Genomic DNA, 21469 nt, shown 5'->3' on the forward strand with positions numbered 1-21469 from the left:
CATGTAAATCACCATCATACGTAAAATATATTGTATGAGAACAAAAACTTAACTTGATAAAGAATGGTATTTCTTTTTTTTTCTTTTTTTTATCTTTTTATTGCTAAGTACAGGAACCTGCTGAACTAAACAGTATCAATTTTATCACCTGTAAATTATAGTTAAATTTCATTTTCTCTAGGGTATTAAAAATCATGTGCCACTAGGCTAGAATGCCCGTGTTTGATCTCCACTCATCACAAAGTAAAAAGGAAGGTGATATCTGGATGTGAAGTAACGAGTAGAGTTAAGATTTCAAGACTTATAAGAAGTTTTTAAAAAATCTACATAAGTATTAAATAGACTCTTTCATCTCAATGCCCTCAGGTGCCTGGAAACCACTTGCAGATTCACTGGAACTGACAGCACAAGGTATGTTCCTGGGGGGCAATCTTTGAAGTGTCAGATGGGACATAGCAAAAGGATTACACAAAATAGCTTTTCTCCCAATAATGCACTTTAAACAGGTGATGTCAGCTGCATCCAAGAAAGGAAAACAGGAGCCTCAGTAGGTCTTTGGTGCCACTGAGGCATTTGGTTACCCTCAAAGAAATTCCCTATCCCCAAACCCCTGAGCTGCATCACAGCCTACGCCACATGACTCTACACTGTTTGCTAATAATATACTGGATTATTCTCCTCTGTCTAACCAACTTAACCCCAGGAAGCATGCTATTCACTGTTCCTCACTGATTTTTCATGGCTATAGGAACCAAAAAAATGAAATCACGTTGATCCTCAATCTTGGACAGTTTTTCAAAAAAAACTTTAAAAGTCAGATTTTGCTAGAAGGCATCTATGGCCTCAAGAAGGCTGCCATGTTTAAAATACCTTTCTGTGTGCCACAGTGAGAGCTCACAATGGATTATTTTATGGCCACAAGCACTGACTCAAGGTAGAAAGACCCAATCTCACCTTCTCCTTCCATACAGTTTTTAAAAAGCAATTTTTAAAAAATAAATAGACCTGATAGTGCACAGTGCAAAGATCTTACTTTATTTAAAAGGCTTTATCATTGTAGTTTGCAACCACCTGGGGTGACCATGCTGGCACCCTATTCTCATTCTGTTGGGCTGAAGATTTTTCCAAAGTTCCGTGGGTGATTTGGGCAGCCACGGTTGATAACTACTCATCTGCCTCACTCTTGCCTATTTTAACACTCCTGTGGAAGGTAGGATGTCCAGCTTCTTCTTAGCAAGCCACACCAGCATAGAGTTCCCAGAAACCATCAAACTTACTAATGGCAAAAAGACTGCACATAATTATTGGTATACAAGTAATGCACACAATTTGATGAGTTTAAAAAAAAATGCCTACACTTGTGTCACCATTATGTTATTGAAAAATTTTTAAGGATAACATGTACAAGAACCTAGACAGAGTAGGTTTTCGGAAACCAGAAATTCTAGGGTCTCAATAATCGAGTTAATGAACATGGTTTGCAGAGTTTATGGCCGTCATCCTACTTTAATTGTTTATAGTTGCCCCTCTCACTCTCAAAACTCTCCTCATGTGGAAAATAAATAACACGATCTAAAAAAATAAAATTAAAAGCCTGTATAATTTTTCTGCCAGAGGTGAGTGGTTTATATCACAACAAAATGTTTTATTTAAAGGCATTACACACCAATAATTTTTAAGTGAAGAAATTAAACTTTAAAAGCGCGCAAATTAGAAGTATAGGTAACTTGGCATATAATAAGACGCTTCTGTCGTGAATGTCATTTTCTTACTAAAAAAATGATTCATTCCTTTTTTAGGTAAATAAATATCTTTAAGTATAAACGTTCCTAATTAAAATGGTCTGTAAGTCAAAAATATCAGAAAGATCGAAAGTGTGTATTCATCAGAGCTGGGCAGCATCCACAGTTACTGAAATTGTTATTAGAAGAACAGATAATTATACTCTTTATGTGTTCCATTTCAATAAATGTGTTTTTGCAGTTGGGTTGCTTTTCTTACCAACGTATACAATAGAGACCAGAAGTTTTATTATCAACGAAAGTATATGAGATCAATCAAACACAGCAGAAGGCTTTTATAATGAGGGCAAAGGAGAAGGTAATAACAGAGTGTTATAGGTTCTCCATTGTATATTGATCAACTGTTGTTCATTTTCCATTAAGTTATAACACATAAAAGGCACAGCTGAAGCTCTGGCATTTTTAAGTCACTTTAGATCTTGTTGAATGAACACCTTGAACATGGGTAATGTTGGCCACCGAACCCTTTAGCAGAGAGCAGCTGAGCTGCTGCTTTGTTCAAGATGCTGTCTTAACGAAATGCAGATTTTCATACCTCTTTTGGACATTTCCAAGATGTATTGTTTCTGGGGGGACTCCCCAGGGACAACCAAATCTGCCTCCAGGAAGCCGTTTAAAATCAAACTGGCAGCATATTTTAGGATCAGGTCCGCACGTATGAGGGATGTCATAGCTGTAGAAGGGCATCATGTGGCAAAAAATATCTGTGCCAGATCCCAGATCTAAAATAAAGAGCCAACAGACAAACCTGGATTTATAAATTTTGTTTTCCCAAAATTGTTCAGAATGCCAGTACTTTCTATATATACATAATGCAAGGTCGACCCTAAATCCACAACCTAATTTAACTACTACTAAGGCGTCAACTCCAGCGGCATTCGACGGCCACCAGCCTGAAGGAAGAGACTCACATCTCAGTCTCTGTCCAGGTCTTCTATGGGAACTTAGCAGAGACCCATCAGGAACCAGCATCTGCTGGCCTGGACAGATACAAACCGAACAGAAGCAAAAGTTATCACTGGCTGACCCAAAATTATGGCCACATCCATCCCTGGCTGCTAGCTCCTGCCACACGTGGGTCCCCATCAGTAACGGGACACACTGAGAAAGACCACTACGCTAGCCGCAGAGGAGGGGTGAGAAGAAGAGAGGAAGAGAAGGTAAAGGAAGAAGGTAGAAAGGCTTGTGAGAATCCTGGGCAAAGTCCAAGCATTTCTTGCTGTGAGGAGAAGAAAGGGCAACCAGAAGAGTTCGCAGAGTCTCTCCGATGTTCACCGATATAGAACCACTGGGACTTTTCACCAAGAGAGCAGCACAGAACAAGCGAAAGTACTTTTCAAAGCCAAAAATAGCAAGAATGAAAACAAAGCAAACGAAAAATATACAGAAAGCGAGCACTGGTTCCCAACGCACAACTGTTTTTAATCAATCCTCGATGCCAGCAGGTGTCATCACGGCCCTTGAGAGGTCAGCAGCCTGTCACCCAGGGATGAGGGCCTTAACCAAGGGTGAAAAAGTGTTATCTTTGTAGGCTCCTGGCCTGTAAATACTGTAAATCCCCCTTTATTTACATATGGCTCCCTACTTTTCAGCAATGGGTTATGTGCTGCTTTTATAACAAAGACAGACACGACAACCACAACGAAAACAAAAAGGCGACACGCACATTTTTTTAAAAAAAAATGAAGATTACTGCTTCATTAAGAACCAGAACACACAAAGCAGCTCAAATGAGTTCCAAAACACAATTTTGAAGCAACATGTTCAAATCTATCTGGTAAGTGCTAAAATATTCCAGTTCTATCTCGTACTCCATTTAGTTAATTACCGGCTCTTTTCTATATTTTAAAGCTATTATAATTTGTATATTTCTGTGCTGGAAACTATTTCCCTGAATCACACTGGAATGTGACATCATGGATGCTGGTCACTAACGCTTGCCATCCACACAGAGGCCCTCCCCGTGGCAACTTTTCTTCCCTTTGCTGGAAGATCAAAGACACACTCAACATCTCCACTCCTACACCTCACACCATACTCTATAGCAACTCGTTTACACATTTCAGTTTATCTGCTGCAGTTGGTCTCGTCTTTTATCAAATTAAGACTGTAATTCCCTTACAGGTAAGGAAATTTTCTTTATTTCTTCCAACCGTGGCATTAATTATATGAAAGTACTTAGTAATTTCTTGCTGATTGATATTTACGGGCAATTTTCATGTAGGAAACAATGTTAAATAGGGCCTCTTCAAATTAACAATCTTTTTTTTTTAAATTAATATGTTCCTTTGCATTTGATCAAACCATATAGGGTATAACCCCCTGCAAGTTCTTGTTTTTCCTACAGGTTTTGTTTTCCAGAATAAAAAAATTATATAGTTAATTTCTTTCCTTATTAATAAAAAAAAAAAAAGCAGTACATATAAGGAAGTTACTGTCTGGATTTACAAATGAGTTTTTGAAAACACTTAAGGGGGGACCTAATTTTCACAGGAAAGCAAGAATGATGCAGTGCAGTAATTTCTGAACATTGTTTTAGCAACAAAACCCTTTTTGCAGATGAAATCTTACTGAGAACTCAGTACCAGGATGGCAGCAAATACCAGGGAGTTAAAATCCTGGGCTTCTGAACTGCACAAAGCTGGATTCAGATCTCGCCTCTGTACCTACTACCTGTATGACTTTTGGCAAATGACTTCACAGCTCTATGCATCCATTTCTTCACCATTTTTTAAAAGGGATAAAAAGAGAATCAAATTTAAAGGATAAAGGTTTAGTGTGAAAGTAGATATAAAGCATACAATACAATGCATGCCCATAATAAGAACTCAATAAAGAAAAAGAAATAATAAGGTATTCTGAATTAAATGAGTTAGGAAAGGCAAAAACCTCTCAAGAAGGTAAATCCTCCCTACTCCCCAGCAAACAGCTATAGAAGTATGACCTTGGAACACCTGTGCATCCACAGAATACAGCGTGAAAACAAGCAATACGGGTAACAGGAGGGCTTTTTCCTCCTGTTCCAGGAGGACAGGATAAAGGTTTTAAAAGGCAATTCTTACTAGATGCAGAGACAGGAAAGACAGGAGGAGGAAACACTGGCTGAATGTGAAATAAATGACTGGATGTAAGTTCTAACACATGTTCAACTTTGTGACAAAACAGGTTCTTTTCAAAACAGAAGCAAATAAAAGCATTATTTACAAAAGACTAATTCCTTACATTTATTTACTTCCTTTGGGCATAAAAAAGAATCCACAATGTTCTCTAGATAAATATCCTCATCACTGCCTAAAAGAATCTTAACACAAATACGCTGGGGAAAAAAAATTTTGAAGAATGTGTATCTTTAAGCAAGCTAATTTTCAAGACACTCTGAATACAACCTGTAACAGCAGGAGTTCATAACCCTCATGAAATAAATAACATCTAGGTCAAGTGAGATCTTCCACTTTCATCAAAACCTACATACCCCAATTCTGTCTCCAAAAAAATTCCAGCGTTTTATGCAATGCAAAATGTTTCTTAACTGCATAATGAACTCTCTGAATAAGCATGTGAGAAAATCCAGCACGTTTGAGAAGGTAAGCCATTGTTGGTGAATGTCCAAAAGGATCAATAGCCCAACCGGACCGAGGTTTCACTCCTGTTGATAAAAAAAATAAGCGTTATTTTTTAAATTGATAATAAAATGAGGGATCCCTGAGTGGTGAAGCGGTTTGGCGCCTGTCTTCAGCCCAGGGCGCGATCCTGGAGACCCAGGATTGAATCCCACGTCGGGCTCCCGGTGCATGGAGCCTGCTTCTCCCTCTGCCTGTGTCTCTGCCTCTCTCTCTCTCTCTGACTATCATAAATAAAAAAATAAATAAAAATAAAATAAAATAAGATAATAAAATGAAAAGGAGTCACAACACATTCAGAGCCATCAGAGTTCTGTGGTTTTCTGGGTTTAAGGACAAAGGATCTGCCCCGAGTTACCCTTTAGCATACGATCCCGGCGGGGCTCCCAAACAGGGAGATGTCACCCCTTGCCATGTCTTCCCAGGCAGGGCAACTGCACCGGAGGTTAGTCAACTGGAGCTGAAAGAAGCACTCTGGCATCTTAGAGGGATTGGAGAGCTACTGCCATTTAGTGGTGCTAGAGAAACAGAGGACCAAGCCCCTGCCCTCTGAGACCTCCAGTCTGGTTTTTCCTTGAGCTGGATAACCCAGCCACTTGCTATGTAATAAAGAAAAGTGAGCGAACGTATTTCAACTTGTACCCCCTCAATCCCAACGTCTTTCTTTCATATCGCACAGCTCAAAATCTGCCACTAGCAGAACTGGACAAAATAGCTGTACTAAGATCCATTAAATCTTAATGAAATATAATTATAATACAACGCTGGTACTTTCTACCTAGAGAAGATCGATTAGAATTTTTCACAACCGACTGTCAGCAATCCTAAGAGCCACTGACAGCTCAATTTCACAAAGGGTACAATGTAAAAAATAAAAATAAAGATTGGAATTAATGAAAGAAGACTATTCATCTGGCATTATACAAATCTCATCATATTTATTCAGGACCCTCAAAAGAAAACTTATCCATACAACCTATATGTATCTACCTAAGTACTAGGACTGTGTGCATTTTTTTTTTTCAGTCAAATGCCTGTTTAGCACTTTCCATACACTTAGACGATGACAGGTTCTAGGATGACAAAGATGAATTCATCTTGATCTGACTGCACAGAATGTCATGCCAACAGGTGTTAATACAGAGTGACAGAAAAGGGAGGGAAGGAAAGAACTCTGTAGAACAATCCTGAAGATGAGCAAAGAGCTGAGAAGCCAGCAAAGGAGACGAAGGAGAGAAAGTCAGAACTCTCAGAGAGAGGACCAAGGGTATGTGTCAAAACTCAAAGAACTGACCGTCTATTTTTGCACGTCACCTATGTAATTCACTTCTAAGAACTGAAAAGAGGTCTTGAACTCTCTATTTAGTATTTTGGGGGCTTTTTTTGTGGTGCTATGGTTTAACAATTCTGGAACTCTTTTCCATGTATTCCACGATTGAGCAAATTTAAGACAAGGGAGCCAGGTTTCACGCCATTAGGAAAAGGAACTACCGAGTATGTAAATGTGGGAGAGCAGAATGTACTTTGTGACAATGAACTGCAATAGGAGGCATGAGCACTAACTTATGGTTTGGTAACACCCACACACCCACACTCACTTTCTAGCTCTGCCCCAGGAGGGCCTAGATGCGGAGATAGCTCAATACCAATGAGCACACCTTAGCTCCTAGATGGTGACTTCTAAACGCTACGCTCTATTTAAAAATAACCTTAAAGAAATGGCCACCCAGGGAAGTGGCTGGAAAAATGCAAGATAAGCCCGGAATATATACTTTAGGGCATAAAGTAAAGAAATGATCAAAGAATCATGGGAACATATTAAAGTAACTCAGGAGACTGCCTGTGGGGGCTCCCACTACCCAAATTTGTGACAACTGGGGCATCAAAATAAACGACAGTCCTGGATGATAATCCATTGAATAAAATAAGAAGCCAAGAGACCCATGAGCCCCAAATAAGAAAATAAAAAAGAAATAAATAGGAAATAAAGGAAGTAAAAAGGAAAGGCATTCCTTTCAGTAGAGTGCCAACTAAAAAATACAGAGTGAATGAGAGAGTTAGGAAACATCGATGGATCTCAAAACTACAACATGCAAGTTTGATGAGAAATAGGATATTTACCTAATCTCAATGTGTCTCCCACAAATAAGATATTAATTAAAGAAGAAAAATCTAATAGTCTAAATCTATAGCAAAGAAACTTAAAAGACACAAATTAAGCAATTGATGGAGGCTGGGAGCCCCAGTATCAGAACTGGGAGATCTCACCAGCCTCCTGGTAGGAGGTGCTGAGAATAGCAGAACATCGCTGCAGTGACATCTGAGCAAAATAAGTAGGATGGATTAGGTTAGGGTGGGTTTGGGTAGGTTAGATAGGGAGGAAGGTAGGCAGGGAGGGAGGGAGGAAAAATAACCTGAAGCTAATCTTGAGGAAACAGACACACTCAATAGAAAGACTTTCTACCACGAACGGTCTGTACTCCTCACAAATATCAAGGTCAAGATATTTTTTAAAAGGCCAAGGAGCTAACTGTTCCAGATTAAAGGAGACTGAAGAGATGTTATAACTAAATGCAACATAGGACCATGGTTGAATCCTGGACTTCAAAGAAAAATTTTTTAAAAGTACCTTTTATTAAAAAAAAAAAAAAATTCTATTGGCACAATTTGAATACAACCTATGAGTTAGATGCTGCTAACATTCTGGATTTGATAACAGTCTTCTGCTTATATAAGAAAAAGTCCTTATTCCTTAGAAAATACACAGTGAAGTCCTGGAAGATAAGAAGATGCCTCCAACTTAAATGGTTCAGAAAAACATGCATATGAATCTAAGCACGGGACGTATGAGTTAGCCTTCCCAGCTGTCACACAACTTTTATAAGTTTGAAACCATACCAAAATTAAGTTATAGAATAACAAAAGGTCGCACTGTCCTAAAAAACAAGGGCAGAATTAGTTTACAAGTGAGAGTTGAAATCATCGAATTCTACAGTGACGTCAGATTTTAGCATCGTTAGTGACATCGTCCACAGCAAACTCACTTGATCCACAGGAGCGACAACCCAGCTTCAGTGGACTGAAGAGTCCCTGGGAGGTGATGATCCAGAAAAGAATATAAACCCTATTTTTAAAAACTTTGATATAAAAAGAGGTGAGAGCTAGGCAGAGACCTAGAAAGGATGCCAGTATCCTGCTAGGGATTTCCTTGGTATGGCAAGTATTGTTTTAAAAGGGGGTGAGGGGCGAACTTAGGTAAAATTGCAGCATTAAAAAAACCAAAGTTTTACAAAGAGGGCATGTTCACCAATAAAACCGGGAAAGATTGTGAAAAAGTTTTTGTGTCATCAAGCAAGATGAAGATTACTAAAGTATGTAAAAGTAAAAATTGTCAGGAAAAATGACAAGAAATGGTCATTAAAAGGAATAAATAGACCTCTCAATTTCTGTCAAACTTAAGAGACTTAAAAATTAGAACATAATATGAATAATTAATAAAACTGAACTATTCCAAATTTTTTTTAAAAGATTTTATTTATTTATTCATGAGAGACACACAGAGAGAGGCAGAGACATAGGCAGAGGGAGAAGCAGGCTCCGTGCAGGGAGCCCGACGTGGGACTCGATCCCGGGTCTCCAGGATCAGGCCCTGGGCCCAAGGCAGATGCCCAATCACGGAGCCACCCAGGTGTCCCAATATTTTTCATATTAAAGCATATGAGAAGTCAGGAACAGTTAGAAAACTGGATCTTTTGGGCAAAAGACAATCTTATTAACTCAAATTTTAAAAAGTTTAATGATCATATTAGTGTAAGAGTTCACAAAAGCAGAAATTAACAAAAACACTAAACAATTTAAAAAGCATTCCATAACCAAACATTTAAAAAAAAAAAATCAAGTATCCAAAGTAACATGTTGTTCTAAACTGCTTAGAAAACAAAACATGAATTTATAAGATGTAGCCAAAGTTACAAAAAGAAACTGCATATTCTCAAATGTGTTATCTAAATAAGAGCTAAAACCGTAAAATTCCTAGGGGAAAAAAAAAAAGAAACTACAGAGTAAATCCTTATGACCTCAGGTGAGACAATGGTTTCTTAGCTGTGACATCAAAAACACAAGTGACAAAAGAAAATAAACTGTACTTCATCAAAATCAAAATTTCTGTGCATCAGGGAACACCTTTACAAAACTGAAAAAAAAAAAACCCACAAAACGGAAAAAAATATTTGCAAATTATCATCTGACGAGAGAACTTGTGTCAAAGATACATAAGGAGGGATCCCTGGGTGGCGCAGTGGTTTGGCGCCTGTCTTTGGCCCAGGGCGTGATCCTGGAGACCGGGGATCAAGTCCCGCGTCAGGCTCCCTGCATGGAGCCTGCTTCTCCCTCTGCCTGTGTCTCTGCCTCTCTCTCTCTGTGTGTGTGTGTGTGTGTGTGTGTGTGTGTGACTATCATAAATAAATAAAAATTAAAAAAAAAAAAAAAAGAATACATAAGGAACTCTTACAAGTCAACAAAAAAAGACAGAAACCCAATTGTAAAAATAGGCAAATTTGAACATTTCTTGAAAAGAGATACACGAACAGCCAGCCACTAGGCACAGGAAAGAATGCGCAAGGGCACGAGTGTCTGGGGAACTGTAGTCACAGCTGTAACGGGGGGGGCCACTGGGCACACCCCGCATGGCCAAAATAAAAACGATGTCAACAAATGTTGCTGCGCTCGTGGAGGAATCCGAGCCCCCCAACGTTGCCGGGGAGAACCGTAGAATCGTCCAGCCGTTTCGGAAAACAATCAGGCCGCTCCTGCAAAGGCCAAACACGGAGCTACCATGTGACCCCCCCAGCAATTCCGTTCCTGGGTATATACACCCCAAAGAAACGAAAACATAGGTCCTCGCTAAGACTGGCACAGGTGTGGGGTGGGAGGATGGGGTCCCTGGAGGTGGGCATGAAGGAGGGCACGTGATGTGATGACATGCACCAGGTGCTGTGTGCAGCTGATGAATCACTAAATTCTACGTCTGCGATACTACACTCTATGATAATTAAATTGAAATTAAAAAAAAGTTTTGCTGGGTTAAAAAGAAAAAAAACTTCTACAAGTATGTATAGCAGCGTTCTTCACAGCAGCCAAAATGGGGAACACTCTAAATGTCCATCAAATGAAGAAAGGAGAAATAAATGGGGTCTTTCCAAACAAGATAATATTATTCAGCTATAAAAAGGGATAAAGCGCGGATACATGTTCGTTCATGTTCAACATGAACATGAACATGAACGTCATGCCAAGTAAAAAGAGGCCAGTTACAAAGGCCATACTGTACGATCCTGGGTATGTGAAATGTCCAGAATAGTTAAATCCATACACATACAGAAAAGCATATTTGAGGGCGCCTGGGTGGCTCAGTCGGTTAAGCATCTGACTCTTGATCTTGGTTCGGGTCATGATCTGAGCATCCTGAGATCGAGCCTCATGTCGGGCTCCGTGCTCAATGTGGAGTCGGCTTGGACTCTCTCTCTCTCCCTCCCTCTGCCCTGGTGCCCCTACAGCCTGTCTCTAAAATGAATAAATACATCTTAAGGAAAGAGAGAAAGAAGAGAAGAGAAGAGAAGAGAAGAGAAGAGAAGAGAAGAGAAGAGAAGAGAAGAGAAGAGAAGAGAAGAGAAGAGAAGAGAAGAGAAGAGGAGAGAAGAGAAGAGAAGAGGAGAAGAGAAAAAAGAAAAGAAAGGAAGGCAGCTCAGTGGTGGTGTGGGCCTGGGGGCATGGAAGGTAGAGCCAGAAAGGAGCGTGACTCTTCATGGGTAAAAGATTTCTTTTGAGGATGTTGAAAATGTTCTAAAAATAGACGGTGGTAATGGCTGCACAACCCTGTGAATATACTAAAAAGTATGGGACTGTTCACTCTAAGTGGGTAAATTCTATGACATGGGAGACGATACGGTTATAAGAAGAAAATTTATGCTGAGCAAAAGCTGCCGGATACAAGAGTTAGTCCATATATACAAAGTTCTGGGATGGGCAAAAATAATCTACAGCAATGGAAATCAGAGAGCAGTTGGCTGCAGGAGAGTAAAGAGGATGAGGGAACTTTCTGGGGTACAGAAAATGTGACTTAATTGGGTATATTTATGTGCCAAAGCCTGTACTCTATAGCTAAGATTTACACATTGCGCTGCATATGACGTATAGGTCAGTAAAAGCTGAACATAAAGAGAAAAATCCCCCGAAACTGAGGTTTATAAAGGAAGAATTCTTGGTTTAGAAGACAGTGAAGTACTTATGTGACACCGCGTAGGAGGTCCCCAAGCCTGCCACCCCCATTTAGTGGTCTGGTAAGAAAACGTACAGGACTCGGCATAAAGTCCTACTCACAGCAAGGATTTATTACAGTGAAAGGCTGCGATGCAAAATCCACAAAGGGAAAAGGCACGGAGGGTACGGCGTCCACGGAAAAGCCAGTGCAGGCTTCTAGGGGTGCGTTCCCTGTGGAGTCACGCAGGATGGGTTCAAGCCTCCAGGCTGTGGCCGCCGAAATAACCGTGACAACAGCGAAATGCGGTCCACCGAGGAAGCTCCTGAGAGTCAGTGTTCAGGGTACTTTTTTTTTGGGGGGGGGGGGGGGGCTGGTCATGGAGCTTTGTGGACATTAAGATCCCAGGCTTCCAGAAGGAAAAGAACTTAATTCAGGATCACAGTAGTATCTGTAGTGACCAGCATACATTTTTACAGAGTTTAAACACAGTGAACCAATTCCATGGTTTCTGTATGGTTAAGTACGCATGTTTTTTATTGAAGTTATTTCTCAGCATTTCTGATTTTTTTGCTATTTAATTTTTTTTTTCTGTGTTAGTGAGAAAAAAATCCCTGCCACCCCCATTCATTCTTTCTTTATCTTCTGGAATAATGCAAACTTAAAAGGTGTAAAATTAATACAAAGAACTCCCATAAGCTCCTCAACCAGGTTTTATCAATTATTACCCTATTTGCTTTTTTTTTTTTTTTCTTTCGCCACACTGCTGCTGTGATTGCTGTTATTATTAGAGTAAGTTGCAGATATCACGCCCGTACAGAAAAGAGGTAACGTGGCAGGTCTGAAAGCACTATCTTTAGAAAGGTCTTGCTTGGGAGGCTTGCCCTTGGCTGACATCTGGGGACTTGGATTTCTCAAATGCTACAAAACCGTACTGAGATGTGAAATAGCTGGAAAGAACTGCACGCCATGTTGCAGGAGGCAAATACTAGACCCACAAAGATTAAATGAGTGTCATGTTCTCATGAGTCGCAGCGAACATCTGATTTCACTGGGGCAGCCTTCTCGTACCCACGTCTTGCGGCAACAAGAGCCTTCCTCCCCTGGAGGACCTACGCACGTGGCGCCAGTGAAGCTGACCGTGCCTTCCACAGACTCCTCTCTCCTTGACCAGGTCCAATAAGCTGACTAGGCCGTGGCGACAGCAAACCCTAGACCTCTGGCCACAGAAACCAGCTCAGAGTTACACAATTAAGGCCCCGTAAGCCAATCAGGCAACGTATTAAGGAAAACTTGTCCTGATTAGACGGAGAAGATGAGAATCCTAGCTGCCTATGACCATCTTACTCCCCATGTGAAGAGAACCTGGAGCAGACTAAAGCTATGCACAAAAGGAGCAGAACCAAGTAGCACCTGGGTGGCTCAGTCGACGGAGTGTCCGATTCTTGATTTCGGCTCAGGTTATGACCTCAGGGTTGTGAGATCAAGCCCTAAGTTGGGCTCCATGCTGGGTGTGGAGCCTGCTTAAGATTTTCTGTCTCCCTCTCTCCCCTGCTTCTCCCCCAACCCTCTGTCTCTTAAGTTAATTAAAACTAAATAAATAAGCAAGCAAGCAAAGCCAAAAGAGACAGTGTCCACACAACACAATTTGAGTCCCCTGGATCCAACCCTACCTGAAGCTACTTCACACACCTGGATCCAACCCTACCTGAAGCTACTTCACACACCTGGATCCAACCCTACCTGAAGCTACTTCACACACCTGGACCCAACCCTACCTGAAGCTACTTCACACACCTGGACCCAACCCTACCTGAAGCTACTGCACCTCTGGAATCCGCCATGACAAAACTAGTATCTTCCTTTCATTCTTCTTTCTCTTTCTTAGTCAAGTAAATCAGGTTTTTGCCTCTTCTAGCCAATAGTTTTAACTAACAAAAAATTAAAATCCCAGTGTTAGAAAAAATTATTCTAAAATTAGTAAGAATAGTATGCAAAATAATAGATCACAGAGTAGATGACCCTAAAAGTGACCATATTATGTTTATGTAACCTAGCTTATGACTGAAGAGACATCATAAGTTAATGTAGGATAAAAAGAAAATATGAGGAAAATTGGTTATTTAAAAAAATAATAGAGCCTCATCTCACACATTGCCCAAAATTAACTGCCCAAAGTAGTCCAAATGAAGGAGAAAGACATCAATACATACCTAGATTTTTTTCCAGCCACTGATGTCCTTCAATTAGCTGGTCAATTATGGCAAAATAATGTGCAGCAGCTTCATCTGGCATGACCCAGCCACCTGTCACGATTTCGAACTGACCATTTTGTAGCAAACTAGAGAGAAAATAATATAGGAGTTTATGATAACATATGCAAGAAAAGTTCAAATAAAAGATCTAAAATAGCATAGACACTAGGGACAGCCTGTAAGCACGTAGAATTCATACTAGTTACAAAAAAACAAAACAAAACAAAACAAAACAAAAAACCTTTTTTTTTTTTTTTTTTTTAAACCAGGGAATAAATTTCAACTTTGGGGCCCTGGTGATAAGACATCCTTAGTGAAGTGTCTGTGGTGACTCCTCCTTTCCAGGCAAAGCCACAGCAGGTCACTCTGGAAGTTCCTTTTCATAAGGTTATAATCTCCTGGACAACTTCCAAGATCCTGATGTCAGGAGACACATCTGAAATATTTCTGAACCTTCCAGAGCACCTAGCAAAGTGCTTTACTTGCAGTATACGCTGAATGCATGCTTACTGGAAGACTGTCATTTTAAGCCTGATATTTGCTCCAATACACCTGCACTGAAAAATCAATATGTATTTTGGTCCTTCTGACTATGGAAAGTTAATCATGCAAACTACACAAAAGTAATAATAATAAAGGTAAAAGCGAGTACTATATTCCCCAATATAGTATATAGGGAATATAGATCATAAGCGCTTTGGCTCCAGATTCAGTTAAAATGTGTCTCTATAGTTTATTTTGCGTTATTGAGTGAAGAGCTCTAACATCGCCATCATCTGTCCACGGGGTACTCCTTTGCCATAACACCATACACGGTAAGCATATCCCCAGCCCTACGACAAATGAATTGTTACAAGAAGATCCCTTCCTCCAGGAAAAAACAAACTCATAGACTGATAAATATTTGAAGAAGTACCTGGGGAAGTACAGAAGTCAAGAATTTAAGCAAACACCTTAAATGCCATGGACCTGGCAGTAAGATGGTCTGAAAAGTAGTGTAGAACTTCAGAAAGAAAAGCAGCTTTAATAAGGACGCGCGGCACATGACACCACCCCTAACCTCCAAGTGCCAAGCCAAATTTAGTAGACGCGGCCCAGAGGCATAAGAGATAAACATTTCCTTACAAGAGAATCCTATAACAGAGTCCACAGCATTGACACATCTGATTTCCTCAAACATACGCGTAATCGTATAATCCGTGACAGACTGGAAAGCGGACACAATTTTCAAGAATGAATGGATGAATGCCTTCCTTGTATAAAATCTTTAAATGTTAATTTAATCTGTCTTGCCATGGGAGTCACCCACTAACGTAATTTCACATGGAGACTATGCTGGCTCATTGTAGTGTCTAAAAAACCCCAAAGGTCCAGTCCAACATTAGATTCTCATTGGCCCAAATCAAGAACTTACGATATAGAAGTCGGAAATTTCTAAGAAAAATAAAATAAAAATAAAAGAGTCATTTCTTTAAGAGCACAACTGAATCCAAGGCTATTTCGTCCTGTTCTTACTGTCAAACTGCTTCTAGTCATTTTTCTTTCTAGTCTTCCTGGTGTTTGCCAGATTTAGCCACCCTCCGGAGGCCTTGGCCCGGGCCCAGCTCTCATGTCTTACAGTCAGTACTTGGAAGCCTGAGACGTCAGGAGAGACCACGCAGAAGGGAGACAGAAAAGGGAGCAGAGGCAACCGGGCACGCTAAAGATAAAAAGAACAAGTATGTGAAAATAGCCTCAAACATTCTAGGAAGCAGTAATGAGGTGCTACAACCCGAGTTCCCACTTGGTACAAGGTATTTTTATAGTTAAAAAGGTACCACATCATTGTGACCTGCTCAGAAACAGACACATCAGTGGGTCAGGACATACATAAAGCTGAGAAATAAACTTAAAATATTTATACTATTAAAATAGCGAATTGCGTTAGTGGGAAAGAATGGGATATGGTTTTCTTTATAGAAGCTTGAAGCAGAGAGATTTATTTATCTATTTACTTACTTACATATGTTCTTATTTATTTATTTTAAGATTTTATTTCTTTATTCATGAGACACAGAGAGAGAGAGAGGCAGAGACGCAGGCAGAGGGAGAAGCAGGCTTCCTGCAGGGAACGGATGCGGGACTCGATCCCAGGGCCCTGGGGTGATGCCCTGAGCTGAAGGCAGATGCTCAACCACTGAGCCACCCAGGCGTCCCAAAGCAGAGGGATTTAAAACAAACTCATAAGAAAGTCAAGTTATCAGGATGCCTGCATGGCTCATGGCTGAGGGTCTGCCTTGGGCTCAGAGCGCGATCCTGGAGACCCGGGATCAAGTCCCACATCGGGCTCCCTGCAGGGAGCCTGCTCCTCCCTCTGCCTGTGTTTCTGCCTCTCTGTGTCCCTCATGAATAAAGAAATAAAACTCTTAAAAAATAAAAGCCAAGTTATTATGTCCTACAACTCAAAAGACTGATACTCTGAAATAAAATGCTCATACAGGCTTTTGAGAAAAACTGCAAGAACAGGTCACAACAGGTATGAATGATGTCATAGTAAGCAGGCCAGAAAGGACACACATTTTGGTTTTTCTTAGGATAGTTTCCCTAATCGAGTTTCCCTTTTGGTTAAAAGAAAAACCAAATGGCCGGGCGGGGGGGGGAATACATGATGCAAAATACGAAGTATGTAACAATGACTATGGACAGATGGTCAGCTTGGTGACTGTTCCTCGTCCAGTGAACTGTCTTTCCCAATCTATGCATAGGAATGGTAAGAACTAGATGATAAACTGGAAGATTTTTAGAGGCAGAAAGGTTTTGTTTGACATAAAATATTTACTGTGTTAGGGAAAAACACTCACCACAAAACCAAACCAAACCCTCACACACAGAAACTGCAGGAAAGAGACGTGCACAAAATTCCCTCGCAGATGCCTGTATCCTACACTAAATACAGCAAGTACTTAAGAAGTATCTCACAAAGGACAGAAAAACACAAAGGTCCAAAGAAACAGGAGGAAAACATTAACCTGATGATTGAGAACCACAGCAAGGACTGTCATCATTTAGTAACAAGTACGAAAAAGTAGAACTGGCAGTCTCCAGAAACAGCACCTCAGCAGACTTAGAAAAATATTTATAAGCAATAACAGAAGGGCGGTGATAGTCTTCAAAAAGAGAACCATATTTAAAATCGCCACTGTTAGCGATACAAGGAAAATAAAATCAAAACAGACTGCAACTGCACATTTGAGACTTTAATATATATGTATATTATATATATATATATATATTTTTTTTTTTTTTTTTTTTTTAATCAAGCAGCCAGAAATACCTACAGCTAAAGTTACTTAGAACAAATACAGGTACTTCCCATTTCCATGCACTTAGTATTCAGCAAGCAACAACAACCAAGCTATTTCTCTGGACTAGAGAAATACAAAATTTAAAAAGACATGCCCACTCCATAGGACGTACTGCTTGGTGTCTGCCAGGAGACTGGCTTCCTGCAAATTTTCTATGCCTCCGCTGTCCTCCTATTTCCTAAGAAACACGAGATCTGGAAGCAAAAGTGAAAAGACACGGAAGGGGTGGGGGGAGAAAGAGAAGAAAATATACATACAGGAAACAGGAAACCAGGCACTTCAACTTTCAAAATTAACAACACTTTTTAAAAACGGTTGACTCGTCCCTCCTGGCAGCAGCAGCATTACACATTGCTGCTTCTACTATCTCATTGCTGAGGAACTTGGTATAAAAAGTTTAACAAAATCACTGATCGAAATTAGGCTGTGCATTATCTGTCACAGCTCCCTTTGCCTCACATGTAGAATTTACACTTAAGGATGTACTTTCCAAGCACATGAAACTGCAAACCATTTTCTCTGAGTGTCACTTTTTCCCCCATGGAGGCTCATCACGAAGAAAGACAGATTCAAAGAGCTTTTTTTCCCTACTGGGGAAATTGTCACGGATAACTTAGTATTAAAAAAAAAAAAAAAAAAGGCATCATTTAGCAGGCTGCAAAGAATCACAAATTAATTTCACATGAGAAAACGAGATGACTTTGTAATCATACATCGGGGGACATATGAAATAATACAAGAGGAGGTACAGGGATTCATTCTTAAGTAAAAATTTAGTTAAGTGGAAAATTCAAAAAGATGGGAGGTTCCCAGTGAATCAATCGATAGCCTAGAAACGTTTGCTTAGTATGTGCCCGACTCCTTATACCCTTCGTGGGAAGTGCCTAATACAGGAGAACAAAAATAAAATCTGTTTCAAGACTCCTCATATAGTACTAACTGGGGAAATTCATTGCATTCATCTGAATATTGCTGATGTCGGTCTCTAAGGATTTAGTACAGAAGGGGGCACCTGGGTGGCTCAGCTGGCGGAGCCCTGCCTCTTGGTTCTAGCTCAGGTCAGGGTTTTAGGGTCTCAGGGTCCTAAGATCAAGCCCCACACTAGGCTCCACTCTCAGCGCCTGAGTCGACTAGACCTTCTCTCCCTCCCTCTCTGCCTGCCCCCCCCCCTCGGCTCACTCTCTTTCCCTCCCTCCCTCTCTAAAATAAATAAATAAAATGTTTTAAAAAGAAAAAAAAAAGATGTAGACCACGAGGGGCAGATGGCAAATGCATTCTCTCTCATCATCCCTTCCTCACTTGACTCCACTCCTTTTAGTCCTGTGTCCATACTCCCTCTGCCTGGAATATTTTCCCTCCCAAAACCTGCCTCACTGGCTCTTACGGATCCATCTGGAGCCTTTTGTAGCTACGTCTCACCCAAAGCCCATCTTAAGTGTTCGCTTTCATAAAATCCAACACTTTTCTTTCACAGCATGTATCACGAAATTTAATTACACACTGTGTGCTTACGGTCTTTCTCCCTCGATAGACTGAAAGCTCTGTGAGGGCAGGAGTCACGTCTAGTTTGCTCACCATTTAACACTCAGGGTTCCTACTAGGAAAGGGGACCAATCACTCAAAAGACAAGTGAAAAAAAGAATAAGCAGCATATATGTCAGAAATGACTGACTCCCAAAAATGAAAAGAAATTTAGTCACAGAGAAATGCAAATTAAAACTTCAAAAAGATATCACTTTTACTCATGATGCTGGAAAGATCAAAAAGTGGTGTAACATATTGTGATGTCAAAGATGTATGGAAATAGGTAGTGTTACATACTGCTGGCAGTAACCAGCAAATTTTAAAATGCATATGTAGTTTTAAACATGTTCATTCAAATGAAGTCAGAAAATAAAGTATAAAAATAAACAAAAGCATAATATACACTGAATATAAAGATACATTCTGTGCATTGACAAAAGTCCAGAAATAAAACTACACAGTCACCCATTGGGAAGTGTCAAATAAACTAAGGCCCAGTGATAAAATAGGTTTTTATGCCATCTTTAAAAAGAAGGGCTCTTTTTTCCTGAAAGGTTTTCCAAGACCTATTAAGATTAAAATGGTACAATATCCATTAGGATGGAAATTGTACTAAAAAAAACAATAAATAAGATTTGATGAGGACGAGGAGCTATTGGAAACCTTATACATCGTGGGTGGTGAGGTAAAGTGGTACAGCTGCCGTAGGAAACAACATGGAAGCCCTGCAGAAATTTAAACATAGAATTACTATGTGATCCAGCAATTCCACTTCTGGATATATACACAGAAGAATTAAAAAGCAGGGACTTGAACAGACATCTGTACCCCTATGTTCACAGCAATGTCATTCTCAATAACCAAAAGGTAGAAACTACTCAAATGCTCAACGATGAATGAATGGATAAACTATCATCTATTTATGCAATGAGATATCATCATTCAGCCTTAAAAAGGAAGGGAAGTCTGACACATGCTTCCGCGTGGATGAAGCCTCAAGACTCTATGCTAAGTGAAATCAAAGCCAAACACTGAATGATTCCACCTCTATGAGGTACCTACACATAAAGGCGATGCCAGGGGCAGGGAAGAAGGTGAACGGCAAGTTATCGTGCAACAGGTACAGTCGCAGTTTGAGATCCTGAAAAAGTTCTAGAGACAGGTGATAGTTATGACTGTGCAGCAATGTGAATGTACTTCAGTGCTACCAAACACTACATATAAAATCATTAAAATGGTAACTTTTAGGTCATGAATATTTTACAATAAAAAAATAGTCGCTAAAAAAATCAGCACAATGTACATGTCATGCTATTGGTTGCACAACACACACGTATACATGTTTGCACATACGTACATGGATGTATGTTCTCCTATAAGAGTTTTCTTACAGCAGCTGCACCCTGTGGGAAGAACTAGATGACAAGGAGACAGGAGTGGTTCACCTCTTACCCTTCATTGTGTACCCTTTATATACTTGGACTTACATTAAAACATTAATTAAATGAAAAATTTTTTCTGAGCTATAAATACTGTATTCTGATTTCTCCTAAGCACTGTAAACTGACACAGCTATAGCATAAAATAATCCTGAAATGTTATTTAGGAATATTTCCCATACTAGATGGCTCAAGTAATCATTTCTGTCAAGTTTGTTTAAGATTTTATTTATTTCACAGAGATCATGAGCCAAGGGGAGCAGCAAAGGGAGAAGCAGACTCCCCACTGAGCAGGGACCACCCCCCCGCCCCCCCCCCCCGCCCCCCCCGCCATGCAGGGCTCTATCCCAGGACCTCCTGAGCCACCCAGGAGCCCTCATTTCTGTAAAGTTTTAATAAGAGGCTATTTTTTTATGCAAGCTGGTGCAGCCACTCTGGAAAACAGTATGGAGTTTCCTCAGCAAGTTAAAAATAGAGGACTACCCTACAGCCCAGCAATTGCACTACTAGGTATTTAGCCAGATGACATAAAAATACTGATTCAAAGGGATACCTGTACCCTAACGTTTACAGCAGCATTATCAATAATAACAAAATTATGGAAAGACCCTAAATGTCCACCGACTGATGGATGGATAAAGATGGGGTATACACAGACAAGAGAATTATTACTCAGCCATCAAAAAGAATGAAATCTTGCCATTTGCAAGGCTGTGGATGGAGCTAGAGTGTATTGCGCTATGCAAAATAAGTCAGTCAGAGAAAGACAAATACCAGATGATTTCACTCATGCAGAATTTAAGAAATAGAACATGATCACAGGAGGAATAAAAAAAAGGAACAAGAAACTGACTGTAACTCTAGAGAACAAACGGATGGTTACCAGAGGGGAGGTGGATGGGGAGATAGGAGAAATAGGTAAAGGGATTAAGGAGGGCACTTGTTGCCATAAGCACCAAGTGTTGCATGTAAGTGTGGAACCTCTATATTGTGCACCTGAAACTAATATTACAGTGTATGTTAACTAACTGGAATTTAAACAAAAACTTTTTTAAAGAATCAAAAAAGAGAATATTTAAATATTTCACTGTTTAAGTAAATGTCACTTCATTTTCTCATTTTCCAAAACAAAATTAATAAGATGCTCATGCATAATGAAGCAGAAAATATGTGAGCTTAAAGAATAAAATTTAAAAATCTACTCAATATCTTGCTATAAATGCACAAGG

The 21469-nt window shown here is 40.0% G+C and overlaps 1 protein-coding gene across 1 annotated transcript in view; it reads right to left on the reverse strand.

Moving 5' to 3' along the window:
* The window catches only part of MAN2A1 (mannosidase alpha class 2A member 1), a 159637-nt gene that overhangs the window by 86908 nt on the left and 51260 nt on the right, over positions 1 to 21469 (reverse strand). The window contains exons 5-7 of the mRNA XM_025992803.2: positions 13892 to 14019; positions 5275 to 5448; positions 2338 to 2524 (exon numbers count right to left, since the gene is read on the reverse strand). Coding sequence (XP_025848588.1) covers positions 2338 to 2524; positions 5275 to 5448; positions 13892 to 14019 — 489 coding nt within the window. The remainder of the gene's footprint in view (positions 1 to 2337; positions 2525 to 5274; positions 5449 to 13891; positions 14020 to 21469) is intronic.

This window comes from Vulpes vulpes, chromosome 14 (assembly GCF_048418805.1).
Source record: "Vulpes vulpes isolate BD-2025 chromosome 14, VulVul3, whole genome shotgun sequence".
In the NCBI taxonomy this organism is placed as follows: domain Eukaryota; kingdom Metazoa; phylum Chordata; class Mammalia; order Carnivora; family Canidae; genus Vulpes; species Vulpes vulpes.